The 26,769-nt window shown below is 53.0% G+C and overlaps 1 protein-coding gene across 1 annotated transcript in view; it reads right to left on the minus strand.

Annotated features, from left to right (window-relative positions):
• The window catches only part of SPNS3 (SPNS lysolipid transporter 3, sphingosine-1-phosphate (putative)), a 47,619-nt gene extending 21,196 nt beyond the window's left edge, over positions 1-26,423 (minus strand). Inside the window, 9 exon segments of the mRNA XM_055090854.1 lie at positions 8,369-8,558; positions 14,135-14,287; positions 15,124-15,272; positions 15,991-16,057; positions 16,766-16,917; positions 17,462-17,473; positions 17,475-17,599; positions 22,370-22,435; positions 26,153-26,423. Coding sequence (XP_054946829.1) covers positions 8,369-8,558; positions 14,135-14,287; positions 15,124-15,272; positions 15,991-16,057; positions 16,766-16,917; positions 17,462-17,473; positions 17,475-17,599; positions 22,370-22,435; positions 26,153-26,363 — 1,125 coding nt within the window. The 5' untranslated portion in view covers positions 26,364-26,423.
• Between the last annotated feature and the right edge of the window lie 346 nt (positions 26,424-26,769).

Consider the following 26,769-nt stretch of genomic DNA (forward strand, 5'->3'; position numbering starts at 1 on the left):
CGCGAACCCGGTACCCCCGCATCGGCAGGCGGACGCGCAACCACTGCGCCACCAGGGAAGCCCCCCTGCTCTGTTCTTTTCCACAGAGCTCATTCCCATCTAACATACCATTTATTTTACTGCATACATATTCTTGCCTGTTTTGTTCAATGCTGCATCATCCTCAAAGCCTAGAACAGTGCCTGGCATACAGGAGGTGCTTGGGAAATATTTGATAAGTGAGTGAACATTTCTGCTCATCCTGGCTGGGACCTGCCTCGCAGCCAGCTCACCATGGCCTGGGCTCTGCTCCTTGAGACCTCTGCTCCCTCGGCCCGTGAAGCCCGGCAGGGTTTGAGGGTGAAGACCCCCACTCCCAGGTTTCTCACCTGTGAAACAGGAAGAGCAGCACAGAACCAGAGACACCCTGGGCGGGGGTGGGGTTACACCTGTGGGGCTTCATGGCCACATGCCCAGACACTCCTCCCCGTAATGTTAGATGTCACTGACCCAGGGCTCAGTGAAGGAGGAACCCTTGGGGCATGTAGCAGACTGTATTTTCCCGAAACAGTCACTGTAATATTTCCACATGCTCTTTCAGATCACTGCTAGTCTCCACCAAAAAGAGTGAATCCGTTCTCTCTCCCCTCGAATCTGAGCAAGAAGTTGTGGCTCAAGTGAAGAACAGAATGCAGTGAAAGTGACGCTGTGTAACTTTCAAGGGCAGGTCATCAAAGGCAACACAGCTTCACCTGGCTCTCTCAATCGAAGCCGGCCACCATGTTGTAAGGAAGCTCAGGCCACATGGGGAGGTCACAGGCAGCTGCTCTAGCCAGTAGCTCCAGCTAAGGTCTCAGCCAACAGCCAGCATCAACCATCAGGCGGCCCTCAGCCTTTGATGATCCAGTTCCCCCACCCCCATTCTGCATAGTTAACCCCAAGTGGAAAAGAGATATGTCAGCCCCACCCCCCCACCTTGCCCAAACTGCAAATTCGTGAGCAAAATAAGTGTTTTTCTTATTTTAAACCACTAAGTTTCATTATATATCTATACTAACTAGAACAGGTCCAAAAGTTCATTTAGCTCCTCAATGAAACCAAGGGGAAAGTACAAGCACTCCCATTTTACAGCTGAGAAAACTGACTCTCAGCAAGGTCAAGATCTTGCCCTAGCTCACACAGCTAGTAAGTGAAGAAGCAGGAACGATGTCCAGGTCTTTCAGATGCCTCAGTGCATGCTCGTCTTCATCCCCCAACTCCTGCTACCCCCTCTGGACCACAAAGCCCACCCAAGGGGGGATTGCCATACCCTCCAGCTATCAGACAAGTGATGATGGAGCTCGTACATTGGGCTCAGTCCCTCCTCTGAGTACAAACCCCTTCTCCTCTGAAGGGCAGCGGCTCTGGGAAGAAGGCCAAGGAAGAAGGTGTGAGCCAAGACCTGCTGTGTGTGTCTGGATCCCAATTAACAGCCAAGAAGTCAAGTTCCCCTGCCAAGGGGACTGGAAGGAGGGACGAGATGGAACCCTCTGCTCCTGCAGGTGGGCGCCAGGGAACGGGCTCCCCCACGGAAAGCCCCAGACCAGATTTTATATGCTCAGGAAACCTTATTGCCATGAAACATACAGCACGACTCGGCCCTACTTCAGGAAATTTGGGGACAGGCATGCCCACGGTGCCTCCAAAAACCCTTCCTTCCCACGCAATGCAGCTAGAGCCCAGAAGCAGTTGGATGAAAGCTATAGGCAGTTGCAGACACACATGTACACACACATCCCACACAATTATCTGCTGGCCCTGATACATGTGCATATGCACACTCATGAAGAGACATGTATGCACAACAGCATACATGGACACACTCATACATACTACGCATATATAGAACGAATTACATGCATATGCAACACACACAGAGCATGGCTGTAGAGACACAGAGGTGTACTCACACAAAAGCAAACATATCTGCACTCATATTCACAGACCTGCATATATTCACACTTAGATGCAAATGCACACACTAGCAGTACACATACCCACATTCCTGTGGGCCTTCCCAGGAAGCCCTGTCAATTTCCCCTGGAGCCTATCAATCTCCCCAGGACTGGCAGAGAAAAAACAGGAAGAACTTTGGTTCCCACAATCTGAGAAGGTGAACGGATGGATGGATGGATGGGTGGATGGAAGAGACTCAAGTGATTCTTCCTATTTTGAAGCTAGTATGAACAGAAGCCAATTCCTCAGCCCCCTTTGGACACCCTTTCTGATATTGACCCCCCGTAGGTCTCCCATACCTAATGACAATCCTTCATGGTAGACTGCAGCCAGTTCCCACCCACTGAAGTTTTAGGGATGATGTCATGTCCCATGGACTCCAGACTCCTGCATCCAACTCTACTAACACCTGTACTTGGACATCAACCTCCCACCACAAACTCAGAATGTACAAAACCAAGCTGCTCATCTTCCCCCAAATGCTGCTGTTCCTGCCTACTTTCCTATCTCAGTTAATGGCCTCTCCCTCCTTCCAGCTACAGAGGCTAATATCCTAGAACTCACCTTTGACTCCTCTCTCTCACACCCCACACTGAATCTATCAGGAACTTCTGAGAGATCTACCTTCAAAATATATCTATAGGGCTTCCCTGGTGGCGCAGTGGTTGAGAGTCCGCCTGCCGATGCAGGGGACGCGGGTTCGCGCCCCGGTCCGGGAAGATCCCACATGCCGCGGAGCGGCTGGGCCCGTGAGCCATGGCCGCTGAGCCTGCGCGTCCGGAGCCTGTGCTCCGCAACGGGAGAGGCCACAGCAGTGAGAGGCCCGCGTACCGCAAAAAAAAAAAAAAAAAAAAAAAAAAATTTCTTAAATGTTCAACAACAGAGTTATCTAAAACTATGGTATTTTTGTAAAAAGAAGTACTAGTAAGTCATTTCACTAGAAATCACATAGTGATTTCCCTGGCAGTCCAATGGTTAAGAGTTCGCCTTCCAATGCAGGGGATGCGGGTTCAATCCCTGGTTGGGGAGCTAAGATACCACATACCAAAAAAAAACAAAACATAAAAAACAGAAGCAATATTATAACAAATTCAATAAAGACTTTAAAAAATGTTCCACATCAAATAAAATAAAAATAAAAAGTCACATAAATATATCTATTGATAAGCAAAGATTCATAGATATATTGTCTGAAAAAAGCAAGTTAACAAACCTGTCAAAAAAGTTTTGTCTGGGCTTCCCTAGTGGCGCAGCGGTTGCGTGTCCGCCTGCCGATGCAGGGGACGCAGGTTCGCACCCCGGTCCGGGAAGATCCCACATGCCGCGGAGCGGCTGGGCCCGTGAGCCATGGCCGCTGAGCCTGCGCGTCCGGAGCCTGTGCTCCGCAACGGGAGAGGCCACAGCAGTGAGAGGCCCGTGTACCGCAAAAAAAAAAAAAAAAAAAAAAAAAAAAAAAAAAAAAAAAAAAAGAACATTATTACCGACCTTACAGAAATTAAAAAGATTATAAGGGAATACTGTGAATGAAATTCCTAGAAAGATGCAAACCACCAAGACTGGCTTAAAAAGAAATAAAAAGCCTTAATTGACCAATAATAAGTAAATATTGAGTCAGTAATCAGAAAACTTCCCACAAACAAAAGCTCAGAACCAGATGGCTTCAATGGGGAATTCTAGCAAATGGCTAAAGATGAATTAACACAAATCCTTCACAAACTCTTCCAAAAAATACAAGAGAAAGAAACACTCGTCAAGTCATTCTATGAGACCAAACAAAGACATCACAAGAAAACTACAGACCAATATTTCTTATGAATATAGATGCAAACATCCTCAACAAAATACTAACAAGCCAAACTCAGCAACATATAAATATAATGTTACACCATGACCAAGGGAGGGTTTATCCCAGGAATGCAAGGTTGGTTAAACATACAAACATCAATCAATGTAATATACCATATTAATAAAATAAAGGACAAACTACATGACCATCTCAATAGATGCAAAAAACATAGACAGACCACCCACGCCTCAGCACAAAACCTCAACTCAGCTCTCAGCCAGCTCCACCCAATGCCCACATGGCCCTACACCATCTTGTCCCACCACCTCTCTGTCCTCATTTCCCTTTCTCCTTTCATTCCACACTAACCACAGTGCCCTTCTTGCTGTTCCCTAAACCCAGCAGATACGCTCCTGCCTCAGGGCATTAACAGTTGCTGTTCCCTCTATTTGGAACACTGTTCCCCTAAATATCCCATAACTCACAATATTGTGAATTTTACTTATATATCTTGCCTGTTGTCTATCTCCCCCAACTAGAACGGGAGCTCCCTAAAAACAGAGATAATTTAGTCTGTTTTATCTACTGCTATATCTGTGGCATTTAAACTAGCATGCCACCTTTATAGGTGCTCAATAAATACTTGTTGAATAAATGAATGAATGAAAATAGCTGGTCACTCAACCATTCACCCAGCAAGCAGTTGATCACCCCCACCCCACTCCAAGTGCCTGACACTGTGCTTCGGGCTGGAGTGCTGAGAAAGATAGGAACCAACCTGGGCCCAGCTGGGAGGGGGTGGTCAGAGCATAAGTAACCAGGACCCAAGGAAGACAGTGCTGAGGAGCGGCGAGGACGGGGAGAGAGGGTTGGATCTGGCAATCAGGGAAGGCTCCATGGAGAGACGGTGCTCTAGCCCCCCTTGAAGGCCCAGAATGATTCGGGCGTATGGAGAAGGGAAGGGAGTAGAGGGAACAGAGGGAGAGCCCGGATGTGGAGAGCACAGGGCATATCCTGGGAATCAGGAGGGGACCTGCATGGCAGAACCACACCGAATAAGGCTACTAAGGATGTCAGGGCCGTTCATGAGGGGCCTTGAATGCCAGGATGAGGAGTTAGACTTAGTTCCAGAGGCACCAAGGAGTCATGCAAGGCTTTCGAGCAGGGAAGTTTCTGTGGTGTCCCTCTGGTAGTGTGGGGAGAACAGATTATGGTGGGGAAGAAGCAGGAAGACATGGAGACCAGGACGGTGGCTCTTGGGACAGTCCTAGAGAAAGACGGCAAGGCGTGAGCCATGACAGGACAGAGCGGACCAAGAGAAGAGGGGCGGTTTGGAGGTGTTAAAGGTTTATGACTGGTGTTAGTGGGCAGGGGTGCGGGCGTGGGGGGATGGGGGGAGCTAGAGCCTGAATCTCAGAACCTCAGAAGCACAGACAGAGCCATGGAGGAGGGGGGTCTGGTCAGGGGGTCCGGAAGGAACCGCACCACTTCTGGAAGCCTGGAGTTCTGGTCGCTGGGGATCCTGCCAGGCCCAAACGCGAGCCACAGGGAGGAGCAGCTTCCCAGCACTGGACGATGGACACGTCCCCGCCCTGCCAGCCTTCCTGCCCTGCCAGCCTTCCTGCCCTGCAGTCCCTCGCGTCCCAGGGCCGGCCTAGAGAAGAGATTCTCCAGCTGCCTTTGTCAGCCAAGATGCAATGTCATTTCTAGATGAGCCATCCAGCTCTGGAGATGCGCCAGGCTATGGGGCGGGGGACAGCTGTGTCCCCAAAACACAGCCAGGGAGCTGCTTCCCAGAGCCAAGCAAGACAGTGGCAGAAGCGGAACTGGCAGGTGGTCCGCGGGCCCAGCCAATGCAGAGACAGGCCTTAAATGGGGCCTCCATCTGCCCAGGCCTCAGCCTCCCTGCAAGGTCAGGCCCATTCAGTCCCCACCAGCTGGAGATGATGGTCCCAGTCACTCCCTCAGCCAATAAGCATTAAGGTATTTATTAGTGCCTGGTGTACGCCAGTCTCTGTTTCGTTCCCATGGGGGTGACAAGGGTCAGTGTGGCATGAAGGACAGAGACTTTGGAGTCTGCGGAGCTGCGTTAGAGGTTTATCTGTCCTACTCTTTGTGTTGCTGTCTCTGGCCCTCAGTTTTCCCATCTGTCAAGTGGGGATGAGAAAAACCCTTTCTGAGGGGGACACTGTAAGGACTAAATAAGAGCACGCGCAGAAGGGAATGTTAACAGGACTTGTTTATTTCCCAGGAACTTCAGCGGAAACCCAACCAAGGCTGAGGACACTGGTGAGAAGCACCCACACCTTAAAAGAGGCACAAGACACACCTCAGGACTCAGAGACAGAAAGGGAACCGTCCCATGTGGCCCCCCAGCTTATACAGAAGAAGGCTGGAGACCCAGGCGGGGGAGGAGTTATTTGAAGAGTGAGAAAGCTGAGTGAGGGGCTTTGGGTGGCCCACCCACAGAGCGGGCAGCGCCTGTCAGGAAGGACACTGGCCTTTCTCCCTGGCTGGATGCCAAAAAAATGCAGTTTCCTACACCAGGGCATAGATGCACCTGGGGTGCATCTACAAAGAGCATCCTCAGGACACCCCAACACATGTCACCTGGGAACAGGAGGATGTACAAGGGCAGCAGTAGGGGAGCTACATCCTGAGCTCATCCAGGGGTCAAACAAAAACCATGGAGAGGAGACAGGCTTGAGGGTCACAAGAGGGGAGCCCCACGGGGTGCCTGCCTGGGGCGACAGGGCCCAGGAGGAAGAGCTGGAAGGGCAACCCTGGAAAGGAGCCGAGAGAAGCTGCGACAGTACACAAGTGACGATGTCTCCTGCACCAGGGAATTGGACAATGCAAATGCTGGGGCCCGAGGCCCCCAGAACCCACAAAAGTGCCCCCAAGAGAGGAGTCAGCCAGCATCTGGGCATCTACCACAAGGAGGGCACTGACAGTCAGCAAAACAACGCCAGACACTGATAACACCTGGCCCATTTCCAGTCATCTTTGCTGGCCTGCCCAACTCTGGAGGGGTCAGGATCCCAGGGGGGCGGTGGTCTTGGGGACTAAGGACAGAGGTGGAGCAAGGAGAATCCAACCGAGTAGAGCTCCCCCTCTTCCCAGTGCAATTTTCTGGACCTGGATAGAAGCTTTATTTGGAAGTAGAACAAAAGTTTTGATTTAAATGGGATTGGGCTTCATGAGTGTAACTAGAAAAGCTATGGTGGGGGCTTCCCTGGTGGCACAGTGGTTAAGAATCCGCCTTCCAATGCAGGGGACACGGGTTCAATCCCTGTTCCAGGAAGATCCCACATGCCAAGGAGCAACTAAGCCTGTGCACCAAAACTACTAAGCCTGAACTCTAGGGCCCACAAGCCACAACTACTGAGCCTGTGTGCCACAACTACTGAATCCCGCGAGCCTAGGGCCCGTGCTCAGCAACAAGAGAAGCCACCGCAATGAGAAACCCGCCCACTGCAACGAAGAGTAGCCCCTGCTCGCTGCAACTACAGAAAGCCCGCGCGCAGCAACCAAGACCCAATGCAGCCAAAGATAAATAAATTACATTAAATTTTAAAAATTTAAAAAGAAAGAAAAGCTATGGGGTCTGGTCATGGGGGAGAGACCCACTCAAACTGGTCAGGGAACAATAAAACTGTTATTGATTTGCTTTCTGAGTCCAGCCTGCTCTGTGAACCCCACCCACACATGCAGGGGCTTCCATGTCCACAGTGGTGGGTCCCCAGGGCCTTAGGACCAGAGAGTGGGAGCGGAGGGGTAGGAAGCTTGAACCAGTCTAGCTGGGGCTAGGCTGGCGCCATCTGCCCAGTATCAGTGGCTCCTTCCCATCAGGTGGGACAATCAGGGCCAGGGCTCTGGGGAGCCAGGGATACAGCAGCACACATGTAAGTGTGTATGTATGTATATGGATACACCAGGGCGCCTGATGAGACCCAAACATGCACAGAGCCCCAGTGAATTCTGATGTGAGCATAGAGTAGTCTGGGAAGGCTTTGGAGGAGGTGGCCTTTGAGTTGGGTCTTACAGCAGAACGACTTTAGGATGCACAGAAGAGGGGAATGGTGCCCCTGGAGGAGGGAACGGACACAAGCAAAGGCTGGGAGGTGTGAGCACCTGTCACTGGTATAACCGGAGTGTGAGGCACATGAAGGCATGTGATGGGATATGGATCTGGAAGATATGATATCCTTAATACTGTCACCTTTAAAGCAGTGTCTGCGCTGGCTATGGCCAATCTGAACCTCACTTTCCTCATCTGTAACCTGGGGAGAAGTACCCTATTTCCTCTTGGACTCAAAACATGTCCTGGGAATAAAGGGGTCTCATTATCTCCAATCAAAGCATTAACCAGGAGCTCAGAGGACACACTTTAGAAAGGCTTAGGCTCAAATCCCAGTTCTGCCCCTAGCTGTGTTACTCTTGGTAAGCCTCAGTTTACTCATCTGTTAAATGGGGATAACAAAGCTCCAGCCAGAAGGAGGGATAAACGTAATGTACGTGAAGACCTGGCACAGTGTAAGCCGATGTGAAACAGGAGTTCCCTACCCACCCCACCCCACTCCCACCTCCAAAGGGGCCCTCACTTACATAGGAGGCCAGGAGGGTGGTCGGGGCCAGGATGAGAGCCAGGTAGAGGCAGGGGGCTGCAGCAAGCAAGCTGGCGGCACAGATGAGGGTCTCAGCCCTCGGGTTGACTTTCTTGTATCTCCTTGAAGCCTCTGCTCCCAGGATGAACCCAACAAGGCCAGTCACGACAGTCAGTACCCCAAAAATCAGGCTGATGGAAAAGAGCAGAGAGGGATTGGTCAGCCGGTAGCGTCAGGATAGGGGTCCAGCCACCTACCCCCCAGTGCGTGATCTGGTACCTACAGAGAGTGTGGCTGTGGGCCCCTTCCCCTCCCTCCTACCCAATGCTCGTGGGGCCTTGGAACCCTGCTCTGGGATCCACGTACTCCCCTACCCTTCCCATCCTCTTTCCTGCCTCATCCTGGGGATGCCACTGGCCACGTGGGTGATCTTCCTAGCACCCCAGCACCCCAGCTCCCAGCCTGCCCCATTGGCAGCAATCTCCTCCACTGTTTCACCACCTAAAACTGCCCCACTCAGAAATCTTAATTCTACAGTCCCACTCCGGCCCCAACCTTCTCGCCTTCCAGGCCCCAATACTAATGGATGGAATGGAGGTAAGTGAGCATTTATTTATCGAGCTCCTATGATACACCGGCATTGTACACACCCTCTCTCTCTCTCTCTCTCTCTCTCTCTCTCTCTCTCTTTTTTTTTTTTTGGCTGTGTAGCATGCACAATCTTGGTTCCCCAGCCAGCGATCGAACCCATGCCCCCTGCAGTGGAAGCACGGAGTCTTAACCACTGGGCCTCCAGTGAAGTCCCACACGCCCTCCCTCCTTGAGTCCATCCTTCCACTCTCTGTTTCTGAACACCTCTCAAGTAGCCCCCTCTTAACTTCACTACCTTTGCCACCTACTCCTAGACCCATTTCAACTCCACTTGGTCCCTCTTGCACCTCCCTCCTGTAGAAACCTGTCCTTCTAGGACAACCTCCATACAGGTCCCCCAGAGGACACTTTCTAGAACACAGATCTGACTATGCCCCTGCCCACCCCCTGCCTAAAATTCTCCACCAGCTCTTAAACACCCACCAGATTTGGTTCCAGCTCATTGTGGTATACATGGCCCTTCATGATCTGACCCTGGGTGACCTCAACCACAAACCCCAATTCCATCCTCCTCAGTCCCCAAACTAGTTGCTGTCCCCATTTCATACTTTTATTCCTCCATCTGGAACACCCTTCACTGGTTTCTCTACCTACTGAACTCCTATGCATCCTTCAAGACCCATCACAAATGTCCCCTCTTTGAGGATGCTTTCTCTTGTCCCTTTGCTGATTTGTTCACCCCCTTCAGTTCCCATAGCATCTTCCATGTCTCTATCATCAAGGTTATTCACTAGGCTGTGAATTCCTGGAGAACAGAAACCAGGTTCGGTTTACTTTCTTGACTCTAGGCTGGGAGCACAGAGCCTGGAACAAGAGATATATGTTAACCAAATGGCTCACTGATTCCTCCCAGAATTCCCAGGTGGACAGCTGAAACAGGTGAGGTTAAGAAAGGTTGAGGCCAGGACTTCCCTGGTGGTCCAGTGACTAAGACTCTGTGCTCCCAATGCAGGGGTCCCAGGTTCGATCCCTGGTCAAGGAACTAGATCCCATATGCCACAACTAAGAGTTCGCATGCTGCAACTAAAGATCCTGCACACCACAACAAAGATCCCACACGTGGCAACGAACATCCCGCGTGTCTCAACAAAGACCCAGTGCAGCCAAATAAATAAATAAACAAAATATTAAAAAAAAAAAAGAAAGAAAGAAAGAAAGAAAGGTTGAGGCCAAGATTACCCAGCTACTAAGCAACAGAGCCAGGATGTGAATATACACCTTCATCCTCCTGGTCTAGCCCAAAGGATGGGCCCGAGCCTCCTTTTTTAATATTTATTCATTTTATTTTTGGCTGCGTTGGGTCTTAGTTGCGCCACATGGGCTCTCTAGTTGTGGCCCACGTGCTCAGTAGTTGTGGCATGCAGGCTTAGTTGTCCACGGCATGTGGGATCTTAGTTCCCTAACCAGGGATTGAACCCGCGTCCCCCTGCATTGGAAGACGGATTCTTAACCACTGGACCACCAGGGAAGTCCCCCAAGCCTCCTTTTAAAGAAGCCCAAAGGGATGCTGAGACTGACTAGCGTGAACTCTTGAAAAAACGAAGGTAACTAGGACCTTTCCAGCCCCTAAGTGGCTCCCTATAGTCCTCAGGGCAAGCTCCCAGCCAGCACTGCAGGACTGGCCCCTGCTGACCTGTGTAACCTCCCCTCTTTTCTCCTTCCCTCACTCTGCACACTCTGGGAATTCTCTAAACTCACCCTACACTTTCTGGCTTCCCTGCCTTGGTCCACACTCTTCCCTCAGCCTGGAGCACCACTGCCCCCACCCACCATTCTCCACCTGGCCAGGATCCCCTCCCAGGTCCAAACCTTTCCAAAAGTGCCAGGTGCCTGATATTACCTCCATGGCTCCCACCAAGAGGCAAGAACACGACAGACGCAAGACTATGGTTACTGACAAATTGAGTGTCACAAAAAACTACCTCTCCTCTAAACTTCTGTGAAATGTCCGTCCCACAGGCTGAGGACTAATGGGTTTATTTCCCTGCCCCACCCCCTTGGTTTATAGGAGATTGTGTAAAGCCCAGAGAGGGCAGAGACCTGTCCGAGGCCACACAGCCCCACATTGGCAGAACCAGGGTCTCCTGGCCCTCTGCTTCCAAACAAAGCATGTGTGTCCTTAGGCAGCTTAAAGGTGCTCACCAAACCTTCCTAGCCTTCCAAGCCGTACCAGGCTCCGGCTCAGCCCAGTCAAGTGACCCCAAATCCCTGATGAATGCTATCTACCTCTGAGTCCCGGTCTGAGCCAGCCTTGGCAGGCTCTCGAGACCTTTCTAAAGCTTAGGGTTGATTATTCAAACAGGCGGTGTAGATGGGGGACCCCCAGTGCCCCCGAGCGGAGGTGTGGCCAGAGGACACACCTACCACGAAATGTCCCCACCCCCACAAACCCTTCCCAGAATCAGACTCTCAGAGCCAAGAGGGTCCTTAAAGCCTGCAAGTTCTATGCTGATCCTATGTACAACGGCCCTGGCAAGCAGCTATACAACTCCTACTTACATGCCCCCAGGGGTGGGAAGCTCATTACCCTAATGCTGCCCCTTCCGTCTGGGCCCGCTCTGTATGTTGGAAGTTCTCCCTCTGGCTGAGCTAGAATCCTGTGTCCTGCAGCTTCCTGCTCCCGCCCCACCCTCACCCGAGGGCTTACCCTAACTATGGAGGGTGTATTAACAGCTAGGGTCTGTGCAGAACCCGGACACCAGGACCCCGTGGTAGATTGAATAATGCCCCCCAACCCAATACATCTATGTCCTAATCTCTGGAACCTGTGACAATATATTCCCTTATATGGCAAAATAGACTTTGTAGATGGAAAACATTATGTTCTTGAGGTAGGGAGATTATCCTCCAATTTTTTGGTGGGCCCTAAATGCAATTACAAATGTCCTTATAAGAAGGAAGCAGAGGGAGATTTGAGACATAGAGGACAAGGCAATGTGACCGTGGATGCTGAGCTTGGAGTGATGCGGCCACAACCAAGGACCGCCAGCAGCCACCAGAAGCTGGAAGAGGCAAGGAAGGATTCTCCCCGAGAGCCTCCAGCCAGAGTGTGGCCCTGTTGAACTTGGTTTTGGCCCAGTGAAACCATTATGGACTTCTGGCCTCCAGAACTATGGGAAAAAATTTCTGTTGTTTGAAGCTACCAAGTGTGTGGTCGTTCATTCCATCAGCCCTAGGACCCTAACACAAACTCCCATGTCAGTTTCTCACCCAGGTTCTGGGAATAAGCTGAGTTAGAGGAAGAGGCTGAAGCAGAGAATGGGGAAATCACTGGCCCAGGGATACACAGCCAGTTAATGCCTGAAGTGGGATAGAGTCCTGGTTTTTCCCCACTTTTTCAAGCTGCAGTGGGACTTTTAGGACTCAGTCTTTGCCTCTGGGGAGATCCAAGAATCTAGCTGTAGAGCCAGGATAAACATCACAATATCCTGGGACTTCCCTGGCGGTCCAGTGGTTAGGAGTCCACGCTTCCACTGCAGGGGGCATGGGTTCAATCCCTGGTCAGGGAACTAAGATCCTGCATGCTGCTTGGTGTGGCAAAAAAAAAAAAAAAAAATCACAATATCCTTTGATGCATTCATTCATTCAGTTACTGGATGCTCCCTGAGCACCCACTGTATGCCAGCTGCTGGGGAGATGTTCAAGTCAATTAACAGTACAAGCAGTCTCCAGAGGCAACAGTACATGGAGCTTAAGAGCAGAAGCTTTGGAGTCAGATGGGTTTGAATCCTGGCTCTGCTACTTGAGTTGTGTGACCTTGGACAATTTGTTTAACCTCTCTGATCTTCCACTCCCCCATTTGTAACACACGAATACCAGGGTTTGTTATTATAAAACCTCAGAGGGTTTTTCATGTAAAGGGCTTAGCATAGGGCCTGAACTAAAGTTAAAGCTTAAGAAGTAATGATGAGAAAAGGGAAGGTAGCTATGGGCAAAGGTACAGACAAGTGACGGAGCAGGGGACATTCTGGAAATTACACGAAGCTCTCTCTGGGCATCAGGGAGGGAGGTAAAGGCAAGAGAGGAGGCTGGGGAGAAGGGGGGTAAGATGTCAATGCTGCCAGCACAGAACTAGTGTCACTGAGGCCTCAGGGGAGAACACGGAGCCCTGAGGAACTCTGAGAAACCCATCGGGGCAGGATCAGGGAGGAGGAGGGGTCCGCAAGGAGACTGGAAAGCATCAGCAGGGAGAAGGAGGAAGCAAATAAGAGAGGATTAGACATGCCCGCTCCATCAGGAGGTCACGGAGCCCCTGGAGAACAGGGTCAGCTGGGGGGACAGAACAGCAGGGTGAGAAGAGCAGCTTTCCCAGGACTGTCAGCGCCTCAAATGAGGCAGAGAACATACAAATGCATGTGTGACATCTCTAAGCCAGAGAAGTAATGAAGCATCCCAGTGCCTCAGTTTGCCATCTGTAAAATGGGACGACCTCACACTACGGGTCCCTCCGAAGGACAAGCCCCACAGAAGCCTCACCCACCCGCAAGTGCTTTCTGGACCCCCACAGCAGCCCAAGAGCAGGAAGACAGGGACTGGGGCCCAGAGAGGACAAGGGAGCTGCCTGTGGCCGCTCAGAGCAGCAGGAGCTCTGCCCAAGCTAAAACCAGGCCTGCCACCTGCCAGCGGGCCCCCAAGTCCTGGTGTCTGCCCGGAGCTCCATGAGCCCACAGAGGCTGAATCTGGGGGCTCAGAAACTCCTGAGAACTTCTCCATCAAGATCCCCCCTGAGGGGCTTCCCTGGTGGCGCAGTGGTTAAGAACCCGCCTGCCAATGCAGGGGACACGGGTTCGATCCCAGGTCCAGGAAGATCCCACATGCCGCGGAGCAACTAACCCCGTGCGCCACAACTACTGAGCCTGTGCTCTAGAGCCTGCCCGCCACAACTACTGAAGCCCACGCACCTAGAGCCCGTGCTCTGCAACAAGAGAAGCCACAACAATGAGAAACCCGCTCACCGCAATGAAGAGTAGCCCCCCCGCTCGCTGCAACTAGAGAAAGCCCGCGCGCAGCAACGCAGACCCAATACAGCCAAAAATTAAAAAAAACAAATAAATAAATACATAAAAAAAAAAAAAAAGAGCCCCCTTGACCCGGGCACCCAGACGCCTCTCCTCACCTGTCCTGGCTGTTGCATGGCTCCCGAAAGCAGGGAAGCTGCAGCCCGTGCACCACACGGGCCTCGAACAGAAACTTGGGGGCCCAGAAGCCCAGAGCTCCAGTCACAAAGGACATGGCTGTCACTCCAAGGGTCGACCACACAAAACTCCAGCTGTAAGAGAAAATGATCTGGCTCGACCCAGGAGAGGGCTGGGGCTGCGGGGGCCTATCTGCTCCTATCCGCTCCACTCCCCCCCTCTCCTGGGCACTCAGGTCACCGTGGCACTCAGGTGGCTCCAGATCCTCCCCGACACTCCCTAAGCAGCCTGCCCCTCCCACCTCCGCACCTTCGGTCCTGCTGCTCCTTCCTCCCTCCTCTCTGCCTGACCAAGTCTCCCCAGCCTGACAGACCCAAATCCAACATCACATTCTCCAGCAAGCTGCCTGTGCTGCCCCACCCTCCTCTGAGTGCCCTCCACTCGGCTCGTGGCTCTGTAACAAAGAGAGTGGGGTCCTGCCCGTGCCCCATATTTTGGTAAATCACGAGACCTGGCCACGTGGGTGACTCCCGTCTGCCTCCCCGACCATGCCCGGAACAGAGGAGGGATGCTCTCCCATGAGGCTCAGAGCGGTGAGTGATTCACTCGGGCATCTTCCCAGTAACCTGAGAAGCTGGCAAAGCTGGAGAACTATGTCCATTGAATAAATGAGGGAAATGAGGCTCCAAGTCTCAGGTCACTCTGGGATAAGGCAGGGCAGAGCCAAGGCTGGAGCTCACGGTGTCTTCCTCCCTCTCTCCCAGACCATATTCCGTCACATGGCTAGGTGGAGGGGGCCTAGTTGGGGAGGGGCATCTCAGTTGGTGAGTGGGAGCTCAGAGAAGCAAGAGGGTTGTGAACACTGGGGCAGTCAGGGAGGGTTCTCTGGAGGTGGAGGGAAGGAAGTCAGCGATGCTGGGGCAGACAGAGGGGTTTTCAGTGACATGCAGGGAGGAGCAGGGACACTCACTTTCTCCCCAGGTATCTGACATCCTCACACCAGGTGCTCCTTGGGCCCCCAACGGTCACCACCCCCTGCTTCTCAGCAGCTCCCCGGGGCGGGTCTGGAACCAGGACGATAAGCAGGATCAAGGCCACAGCTTCCAGGCAGGGCATGATCTGGGGACAGGAGGGCCCAGGAAGCTCAGGGTCACACACTCCTGCGACCCAGGAGCTCCTGGCAGTGACTGAACTCTGTGGTCCAGGCTGGGGAGGGACTCACTTCCTGGGAGCTGGTTATACACAGAGCTTGACAAACCACTGTTTCTCAGCCCCTCACCCCTGAGAGGACAGCCTCTCTGGGGAGCAGGGTCCCCTTGGGATTTGACTTAATACCTGTCTGTCCTATACAGACACTACTCTATTGGGACCTGTGCGCCTGACATGGTTGAGACCTGGAGGCTTGACTACACTGACCCTGATTGTTGAGTACTTGCTGCCCCAATAACTGTCCCTTTTCCAGGCCCACACCTCCATCTGTCACACCAGCCCTGCCCTAGTGTCTTCCTATCCCTTGTCTCATTAATCCTCAAGATTCCATAAGGTAGACTTTACTCCCCCACTCTACAGATAGGCAAAGTGAGGCCCCGAAGAGGGAGGTGACTTGCTTGAGATCACACAGCTAGCAAGCTAGCAAACTGAGCAGCTGGGATCTGAAACCAGGGGCACGACTTCCAGAGGCCGTGGTCCATAGGACGCCCCAAGTGTCTGAGCTGCTGATGTCTGAACACCCCCCATGGCGCCAGATACTGTGCCAAGGGGCTAAGGCCACTGGAGGCTGGAAAGTCCCTGCCAGCCCAGGGGGAAAGGGGAGGGAAGAAAAGGAAGCTGGACTCACTCGGAGGGCCCAACGCCAGTTCCCGGTCAGCTCCGTCACAGCCGACCCCAGCACGTAGCCCAGACCGCTGCGACAGGGGGCAGGGGAAATGGGCAGTGAAGGAAGGGAGGCAGCCCCGAGGCCCCAAGGCCAGCCTGAGCCGGGGCGCCCCGACCCCAGGGAGCCGGCTCTCTGCAGCTCATTGCCTTTTTCACTGGGAAAAGTGAGCCACGTGAGGCCCAGATGTCCACTGCCCTTGGTCAAGTCACAGGTGACCTCTGGCTCCAGGCCCATCCCAAACATCCACTGTCTATCTGGGGACCACCCACCCCACCTCCCCAAGTCTCAGCCCTGCCCAAGTCAGGAGGTTTCAGGAAACCTGAGTCAGAGCTCAGGGGCCTGACTGCAAAACCCACTCTGTCCTACCCCACTATGGAGTGCGTGGCCCAACCCTAAGGCATTTCTCTGCCTCACCCCTCAGAGCCGGCCCCTCCCTGTGCAGCCCACACTGCTGCGCTGCTCTTTCTCACCCCTTCCTGGAGTGTACTAGCACGTAGGGAGCATCCTCATTACGTATCTCTAACTCCCACCACAGCCTATCAGTTCATGTTATTGGCCCCATTTACAGATGAGGAAACTGAGGTTCAGAGAGGTAAAGTGACACAGTGAGGAAGGGGTAGAGTTGGGATTCCAAGCCCTTCTGCTCTGATGTCTCCTCCACCCAACCCGGCTCCTGTTCTGACTCCTTTGGGCCTCAGTTTACCACCCAGGGAAGTGGATCCAGGGTAATACCAACCTTCCAACAGGGATAAAGATGTAGAAGATGGCCAGCACTCGGGTTCGCGGGTCCCTCACGAAGACGTCTCCCAGGACGGTGGGCGCAGTGGTGGAGTAGCTGGCAGTGCCAATGCCCAGCACCCCCCGGGACAGGAAGAAGAGCCAGGAGTACTGGGCAAACAGGCACAAGACTGCAGTGAGTTCCAGAAATCACCCTCGGGCCCAGGAGACCTGAGGATTTGTCAGAGGGACCCGAGGGCATCTGGTGACACGTGCCCCAGGGTAGGAGGAGGAGATCAGGGCTCCAGACACCTCATTATCCTCCCAGTCCAGGTTCCCCAAACCACACGGGTGCCCCCTGCTGGTGTCCACGGCCACCCTCACCCCCCTGCCCTGAGTAGCCCTCTTCCTGGGCATCATCTGTGCTAACCAGGCCAGTTCCCGCAGACAGTAGCAGTTACCCTCACCCCCAGCCCCAGCACAGTCGGGCGGAAGTGAAGCCATGGGCAGCAGCGGGAGATGCCAGAGAGGAAGGCCCCTGTTCAGAAAGTCCAACAGCCTGTTCAGAAGGCCCCTCTCCCAGCCCTTAGAAGACAATCCCCCAGCCAGCCTGGAGCCTGCAGTGGAGCAGAAGTAGCTCTGCTGGGGCTGGATCAGGGAGGAAGAAGGTGGGGGAGGGTCCCCCGGGGGCCTGGAAAGGGGTGAGGGCACCTACCCGGGGGGAGATTGAAGGAGCTGGAGAGGCCTGCTCCTGACCAGAGCAGGATACCTAAGCTCAGCGTCGCCTTGCGGCTGTGTCGGTCGCCCAGGTAGCCAAACACGGGTGCAGACAGCAGCAGGCAGCCGACGAAGACTGAAGGAGACACGCAGGGGGCAGCATGCACCCCCGGCTCAACAAAGGCGGAGGGGGGTGGGGGCGGGGGTTAGGTGGGTCCAGCAGGCCCAGAAAAGGGAACCGGCTCAGACACCACAAGCTTGGCAGTGGGTGGAGGCCGGGAGGAGGAAAAGATAAGGTGAATCCCCCAATCCACTCCCCACCACTGCCCAGAGTCAGGGGGACTGGGAGGGAAGGGTGGGGGCAGGGCCCCGACTCAAATCTCAGTTCTGCTGCTTGCTCACTCTGCAGCCTTGGGTTACTAACTCCACCTCTCTGAGCACCCGCCCAACAGTGGAGAAATCAACATCCCCCTCCCAGGCCGTGTAAACGTGAGACAGAAGTGAACACAGAGCCCGGCGTGGAGCTGCCAGGGCCCTGTCTCTCGGAGAACTCACAGGGCTTTTGCTCTCAAGCCCCTGCTGGAGGCAGGGCGTGGAAGGCAAGAGGGGGCGGGGGGCGGGCCAGGTGTCGGCTCCGAGCGGATGAGCACGGTTTAGAATGAGCACAGTGATTATAAACCAGCGGCCCCTGGAGGCTGGAAAAGATTTGGTCTTCCTAAGTAAGAAAAACATTCCCCCGACGCTGCAGTTGTATTTACACCGTTTTTTAAAGTACTAAACGCTTATGAATTGGTGACTGGATGAGTGAATGCGTTTGCTATTCTGCGAAGACAAAGAAACTGCCACGTTTTTGCTTGACTATACCACGTGGATAGCTACCTTCACTGCTTCTGTTCCTCAAATAAAATCTCCTCCACCCTCCTCCGCTGCCTCCGAGAGCCGCCAGGTGGCCCGGGCAAGGTCTGACCCTCCTCCACCCGGTCCCACCACCCAAGGGCCTTAGGCTTTGGGGGACCCCGCCCAGCGTCTGCGTCTTCATTCAGGAGCACAGATGATTGACATTTCCTGAGCCCAGTGAATGTCCAGATTCGTCCCAGCTCAGGTTCCAGCCCCTCCCACTTTGCCCTGACCCGCTCTAGTACTGGGTTGAGCCATAGGCAATCGCGAAAATTAAGCCAGTTTTGACCTACAAAAACGGCAGTTTAATACGGTTTGACCTAATCCTCCGCTGAGAAAGGTCTTTGGTGTGAACGGCATTTAAATATATAATAACTACTGCCAAAATAGGCCTCCCAAAAGGCTGTATCAATTTACACTCGAATAGAAGTATGTGTATTGCTTGCTGACACTTGCTAGGATCAATCGATTTATTTTTGTTCATTTAATGGTTGAAACACAAATGGCGTCTCGCTGACGTTTTAATCTGCATTGTTCTTTGTCCAAGTGAGGCTGAGTAGCAGTCTCTGTGTTCACATCTTCTTGCCTATTTTTCTTTTTTTTTTTTTTTTTTTTTGTGGTATGCGGGCCTCCCTCTGCTATGGCCTCTCCCGTTGCGGAGCACAGGCTCCGGATGCGCAGGCCCAGCGGCCATGGCTCACGGGCCCAGCCGCTCCGCGGCATGTGGGATCTTCCCAGACCGGGGCGCGAACCCGGTTCCCCTGCATCGGCAGGCGGACGCGCAACCACTGCGCCACCAGGGAAGCCCTTGCCTATTTTTCTATCGGGCTCTTTGTTGATAATTTTCTCCCAGTCCTTTATATTTGTTTTAAGGATTTGAAATGCAAATTCTGCGACTGAATACCTAGGCTCACATCCTGACCCCACCACTTCCTAGTTGTGTGACTTTGGACAAAATCCTTAACTCTCCTGTTTCCCTTTTATCAACTACAGAGTACGATAGTAATAGTACTTCGCCCATAAGGTTATGGGGAAGATTAAATAAAATAAAGCATATAAAAGGCAGTGACAGGCTTTATGTAAATGCCCAATAAATGTCATCTATTATTATTGCTAATTGCACTTATAGTTTCAATCACCATCATACAGAAGAATTCAGCTTTGATGTAGTCAAATTTATCAATCTTCCTCTGGGGGGAGTCATTTTGTGTCTTGTTAATGCACACCTTCTTTACCTAAAGCTTATAAAATATTTCCCCAAATCTCATACTTTTATGAGATTTGGGGTAGGGATCCTTTACAGGATATAAACACCTTAAACCTGCAGATCTCCTGGGATGGAGAAGCCTGCCCCTAAGTGGAAGGCAGGCACGCCTTCGCTCTCCAGATTAAAATCATTTCTGTGACAAGGTGGGAGTAATTAAGGAGCACAGGGTTCAGAGAAGGACTCTATAAGCAGCTACCCGGATAAGAATCCCAGCTCTGTCACTTACCAGCTGTGTGACCTTCAGCAAGCCCCATAGCCTCTCTGTGCCTCAGGTTCTTCATCCGTAAAATGGGCATCGTAATAATAATCCCTGCCTCATGGGATTGTTGTGAGATTAAATGAGTTAATGTTATTAAGCCCTTAGACTAGCACCTGGCACACGGTAAGGTCCACATCAGTGTTCGTTTTAAATATTGTAAATCAGTTAACTAACTCCAGCAGCTTCTCTGTCCCATAGTGGTGGGGCGAGGGGTGTCTGACCACTGCTTCCCCCCACCTTCCACCCCACTCTTAGAGCTACACCGTGCCCTCTGAGTCATCGGTTTCCTGCAGTCTACAACCCTGCAGACAGACAGCAGGGTGGGTCTTAGGGCCATTGCACGGTGACCCAGAAAGGTGAAAAGACTCACCTGAGGTCACTGGGGACAAGGCTGGTCACCAGGCCTCCAAGCCCACTGCCCTTTCCACACACCTCTGTGGGCTGCTTCTGCAGAGAAACCCCTTCCCTTCATCCAATCTCAAACACACACACTCACACGCACGCGCACATTCCCCACTACACACTCACAAGCAGCTCCTCGTGTTCACAGGCTTCCTCCCGCTTTCTCTCATACACACAAACTTCTCCCTCCCCACAACTCACTTATCAAGGGCCTTGTAGTAATAATCCTGTTCACCATGGTAAGAACCAGGGAAGGGAAATATTGACTCAGATTCCATTATCTGTTTAATCTAGAAGGTTGTGGGTATTGAACCGGGACAGTCTCCCTTTGGCTACAATATGACTGGAAGATGAGCACCAGCTGCCGGCCTCAGCCCCGAGACAGGAGCAGTTGGAAAATACGGTGGTCTAACCAGTGATCTACCTCTTTTGCTCGGTGCCTCGGTTTACAGAACTGTGTACCCTTTTGCATGTTTTCAGCTGACATCTGAGGCATTTTGATCGTAAGTTTAAATAGTTGAGAAGGATGTGATTTCCAGCATGATAGTATTTTTTAAACTATATTTTCATCCAAATCCTTAGGGCTGCAGATCAAGCTCATTCAGTTTATGGGAAATGTCTACCATAAAGGCTTATGGGCAAAGCCAGTCCTCATTTGCCAAATCAGTAGGACAAATCAGACTGGTTGTCTGTAAGAAAGATATTAAAATGTTGGCTTCATTTTTTTAATTGAAATAAATGTGTTGATACCCATCCCTGAGACAACCATCTCACTTCTGAATTCTCAATCGCAGATAAATAGTAGACTGTCACACACGAGCGGGACAGCTAGATAAGGCTTGGCGCCTTGCCATCCCTGGGTTTGTAGCCTGGAGGAAACATCCCCAATTGGTTTCTACCGCTACCGACGCTCTCTCTGCCGCGTTCCCAGGGCCTCATCAACAGAAGCCAAACAGCCATGAGGGGTCCCTCTGTCTAGTACCCTGGAGGTTTTTATACCTAGCAAAACTCAGAATGGGGAGAGGTGTATTTTCCTGCCAAAAATGGTGGACAGGAACTTCCTTGGTGGTCCAGCAGTTAAGACTGCACGCTCCCAATGCAGGGAGCTCCAGGGTTCGCTCCCTGGTCAGGGAACTAGATCCCACATGCCAAAGCTAAGACCTGGCACAGCCAAATAAATAAATAAATATTTTTTTTTAATGGTGGACAGGTGAGTATTAAAGGGGAGGTGGTAAAAAAAAAGAGCCAGACGCTTGTTCTCAGGCAGATCTATTTTAGGAAAGAAATACACGGCTTGATCTGTACATGAATTCTCTCAAAACTGTAAAGAACACACACGTGTATCCTGTGTTGTGACAGTGTGTGCACACATGTGGGTACATGTGCGTGTGCATGTGTGTGTCGCCATCCAGACATTGGGGAAAAGTTAATGCCTCCTGACCCCAACTGCCCCAACCTTGGAATGGGAGGTGTGGCTGCCCCCCACTGCTGGAATGTAGGCCCCAGTGGGCCCAGACCCCACCTGAGCCCATGCGCGGGGTACGTGTCTCTGTCTACCTTTTTTAGTTTTTTTGGCTGCACCTCGAGGCATGTGGGATCTTAGTTCCCCAACCAGGGATCGAACCCATGCCCCCTGCAGTGGAAGCCCAGAGTCTTAACCACTGGACCGCCAGGGAAGTCCACTGTCTGTCTGTGTCCTAGTGATCAGGTCCGCGAGAGGAAAGCACACGTCAGAAATTCTCAACCCCGGCTACAAAGCTGAGCTTAACAGACGTGGAGGATGAGTGACCAACTCCACTCGGGGGCCTCTTCCAGCCCCGGCCCCGCTGCTTCTTCCACAGCTCCTACCCTCAAACCCTAAGGGGCTGTTCAGGCGCCAGGTCTCAGCCTGTGCTGCCTCCTTCTCCGACCCAGACTGTCCCTCCCACCCAAATACCACCCATCCTCTGTGCCAAGGGACTCAGTGAGGCTCAGCCTGGCGCCCATTTCCCAGCAGCTGGAGATGGACACAGAACAGGACCTGCTGAAAGACCCCCACCCAGCACGAGCCCAGGGCCCCGGGCTGGGGATTCCCTCCTTACCTGTCTGAAGCAAACCAGCATTGCTGTCACTGATCTGAAAAAACTTCTGTACGTCCAACAGCACTCCTGCGGGCAGACGGACAGTGCTCAGGAAATGGGAAGTTGCCTGCCAGGCCTCTAAAGGCAGCTGCCCCTGCATTTGGAACAGGCCTGCAGCCGACCAGCACAGCACCGGTGTGGCACCCGGGCCCACTGTTCTCTTCCCCTCTCTCCCCCCCACCCCCCACACACAGATACAGGAGCCAGCACATCCCAAAGGCACAGATATACACACACATTCATGCACAAGCATGACACTTAGTCATGCAGGCACACAGACATGCAGACCCACACAGCTACATACAAACAGGCACACCCAGAGACGTATACTCCCAGAGGCACCGAGACATACCCATACAGGAGCCTGCACTCACAGGCGTGTAAGCCCAGTCTCATACACTCGGACATACGTACGCTGAGATGTACATGTAAAGACACACGCACAGGCATGCATGCATTTGCACACGTGCAGGGCTGCCATTCACGTCATAGTCATAGTGATGGCAGCCATTCACTTAGACTATAGTGTAAATGAAATCCCTGGGATTGAGCAGCCCTGCTTGTATACAAACTCCAGACATTCATAGACATACATATACATGCATGAGCATGTACATGCAAAGGCATATGTGCCCTGGCCTGCACACATGCACACACAAGCATGTTCTTCCAGAGGCATGAACACACAAACATGGAATGCCCGTGAGAGCTTCAGAGGGTCCCACTTAGGTCCGACCTTGGCCCCTGAGGGTGGCAGGCTCTTGCTCTGAAGCCCCTTCAAGAGATTGCGAGGCCGAAATCCCCTCAGCCCCTTGGTGGTACTTCAGAGTTACTCACGGTCCGAGGCACCTGCTCATCTGAGCTGTGAGGCTCTGGCCCTGTCATCACTTTGACTGAATTATGAGATGACTGAGTGACTTCAATATCACTGTCCCCGTTATACAGATGGAGAAACAGAGGCTCCAGCCACCTATGGCTGTACAGCTGGAATTAGGGGAGCTGGGTCTACCCTCCCACCCAGAGTCACAAATGGAGCCCTGCAGAAACACCCCCACGATGGAGAAGAAAGCCCCACATCCACACCTCTAAGACCAGCCAGCGGGTGAAAAAGATGGAAGAAACAGAGAAGCAAAGTGAAGCAAAGGTTTTGTTCTGATATTCACTTTGTACCCAATTGCCACAGCGTCCAGATACCAACTTGTATGTCTTTCCTTCCCTTTTAATACTTTTACTTACACGAATTAGACATATTCATTGGCAAGAGACAGCGCAGGTAAACAAAGTAAATGGCTAAGTAAAAGTTCTCTGTATTCGCACTCATTTGGGGGAATGGGACTCAGCCCCTTGTTTTGGCTGCTCCTGGGCTCCTCCCAGTCCTGCGCTACTCTGCAGGCAGGCTTGGCCCCAGTTCGGGTCCGGCCTTGGTTTTGGTTTTTAGGTATTTTTTGTTTTTCTTGGCTGCGTTGGGTCTTCATTGCTGTGCGCGGCTTTCTCTTGTTGCGACGAGCTGGGGCTACTCTTCGTTGCGGTGTGCAGGTTTCTCATTGCAGTGGCTTCTCTTGTTGTGGAGCACGGGCTCTAGGCACTTGGGCTTCAGTAGTTCTGGCACTCGGGCTCAGTAGTTGTGGCTCACGGGCTCTAGAGCGCAGGCTCAGTAGTTGTGACACGCGGGCTCAGTAGTTGTGGCCTCTTACTACTATTATTATATTTTTAAAAAATGAATTTATTTATTTATTTATTTTTGGCTGCGTTGGGTCTTTGTTGCTGTGTGTGGGCTCTCTCTAGTTGCGTCCAGTGGGGGCTATTCTTCATTGCGGTGCACTGGCTTCTCAATGCGGTAGCTTCTCGTTGTGGAGCATGGGTTCTAGGTGTGCAGGCTTCAGTAGTTGTGGCACGTGGGCTCAGTAGTTGTGGCTCTTGGGCTCTAGAGCGCAGGCTCGGTAGTTGTGGCTCAGAGGCTCTAGAGTGCAGCCTCAGTAGTTGTGACACGCGGGCTCAGTAGTTGTGGCGCATGGGCTTAGTTGCTCCGCGGCATGTGGGATCTTCCTGGACCAGGACTCGGACCCGTGTCCCCTGCATTGGCAGGCGGATTCTTAACCACTGTGCCACCAGGGAAGTTCCAGCCTTGTTTCTATCTTTCCTCTGTCACTCTGGCCTCCCAAAGACCTGCTTCACACCAGAGAATTCTTGTGGCTGACAATCACCTGCCCAAGCCGTCCCCAGGCACTCTGTGGGGTTTCACTTCCCCTGGCCTCCCTCAGCCCAGTAACCACAGCCTTGCTACTCACACAGCCAGAGGAAAGTGCCTCAGGCCGGGAGGACTCAGGGACTGACAGCCCAGCCAGCGGCCTCCCAGGAAAGCAGGGATCCCAGCCTGCGAGGCTGAAAGAGCTCCACACGCCTGGTTGCCCCCTCCTCTCCCCTTCATGCCCTCCACCCCCAATCCAACTCATGCCTCTTCAGGTCCAGTCTAATCCATAGTGGTGGCCTCTGACTGAGCTCCCCGTCTCCTCTTGCCTCCATCAGGGCCTCAACTCTGATTACAGTCTCCCCACTTGCTCCCCACGGCCTCAGCAGAAAGTGCAAGCTCCCAGCCTGGCCCCCAAGAAACCTATGATCCAGCCCCAAACACCCTTTTAGAATAAATTGCTGCTTCCCCCAGCTCCTCTCCCGACCAGAGCATGTACTTTGGCCCCATGTGCTTTGGCTCACGCTGACCCCTCTCTCTGAACGCCCTTGCCTGACCCCGTTCCCTGCTTTACCGATCTTTTCAGCCTTCAAGACCCAAACCATATGCCCCTCCTCTGTGAATTGTCGGAACCCTCAGTTTTTCATCCTGGGGCTGCCCAAATGATGCTCTCCCGAGTCTGTCCTGGATTAGAGCCACTTCTTCATGTGTCCTGTATCCCTCTGAGCTCCTCGAAGACAGACACACCCACTGGGTCTGGTGCTATCTGCAACCCTAGTCCCATTCATTCCGCAGCTGCGAGCTGGTAACTGATGAATCCATATCCTGGCCTCGGAGGAGGGCCCCGCCTGCTGCAAGCACCTCCTCGGAGCTCCCCAGGCTCCTCCGTCCTTCTGCTCCATGAGGCTCATTCCTGAGTTCAGGAGCTACAAGGTTGACTTCCCCTCCCCTGGGTCCCCAAGGCCCACCAGAGGGTCCCCAAGGCCCATAGCGCTCAGTCGATCTTGAATGAATCCACGATCAAGAGAGAAAAGAAGGCTGAATCTTGAATGAATGAATGGACGAATGAATAAGTCCATGAGTGAGTGACATGATGACACAGCAGGCTGAGCCCTGGGGCCTACAGGAAGGAAGGCAGAATGTGCAAAGTCTGCACGCAGCCTGCTGACCCAGAAACAACCAGCCAGCTAGCTCTTGCTTGGGAGCAGGGCCAGGCCACCCTATCCTCCACGACCTCACCCCGACATTCCACCCAGAACCGCCAGACCTTTGCCCGAGGCCCAGTCCTCCCTGCTAGTCCTCACCCACCCACCACCATTGTGTACCCACACCTGGGTGCATATACACTTTGGGGCTGGATTGGGAACTCATTTGGCCCTCCCCCATTTCAGGCCGGGCTGAAACCAGGCCCGGGGGTAAGAATAGCAGGGATGTGCTGCACAAGAAGAAAGTCTGCTGGACAGAAGGCCACTGTGGATACACAGCGCCGGCGGGTGGCAGGGCAGCCAGCAGGTAGATGGGCAAGTGCCGCCCAGGATGCCCGTCCCCTTCCTCACCTGCAATGATGAACCAGTTCATGTAGTTCAGGAGGTTGATGTAGCAGAGCACGGCAGCAGCCACGTAAGCTCTCCAGCGGGGAAGGCTCCAGGGGGTGAGCATGGATGGAGAGGGGCACGGACCCGAGCCCATGGCCCCTGAGTGCCTGCCTGGCCCCGGGGACCAGCCCTGAAGCCCCTCGGGCCCAGGTTCCCCGCACTCCGCGGACATGCCCCCAGCCTCACCAGCCTGCAGCTCCCGTCCCGGGATGGGTGCCGGGGTAAAGACGCATCAGCTCTGCACCAAGTCACTTCCTGTGGGCTCCCAGCCTCCCAACCTCAAAGCAGCTGCCCTAACTGCTTGGTATCTTACTGCAGGTCTCTACTGAGCCCAGTGCAGCCTCGCAGGTGAGATTTCACCATCCGCAGCCCCTGAGACCTGCTGGGGGGAAGAGAGCTCCTGGCCTCACCACCCAGGGTAGCTGGTCCTTTTGACCTAGCCTGGGGCTATGGTAGCTGCCCTGAGAAAGAGAAGCTTTGCAGGACAGGAAGTGAGATGAGTCTCCCAGAGTCCCACTCGCTGTGGGAAGGTCTGGCTGGCACACATGAGATGGGCTGTGAATGAGGGACTCGAACCC

The sequence above is a fragment of the Physeter macrocephalus genome, chromosome 14 (assembly GCF_002837175.3).
Source record: "Physeter macrocephalus isolate SW-GA chromosome 14, ASM283717v5, whole genome shotgun sequence".
Taxonomy (NCBI): domain Eukaryota; kingdom Metazoa; phylum Chordata; class Mammalia; order Artiodactyla; family Physeteridae; genus Physeter; species Physeter macrocephalus.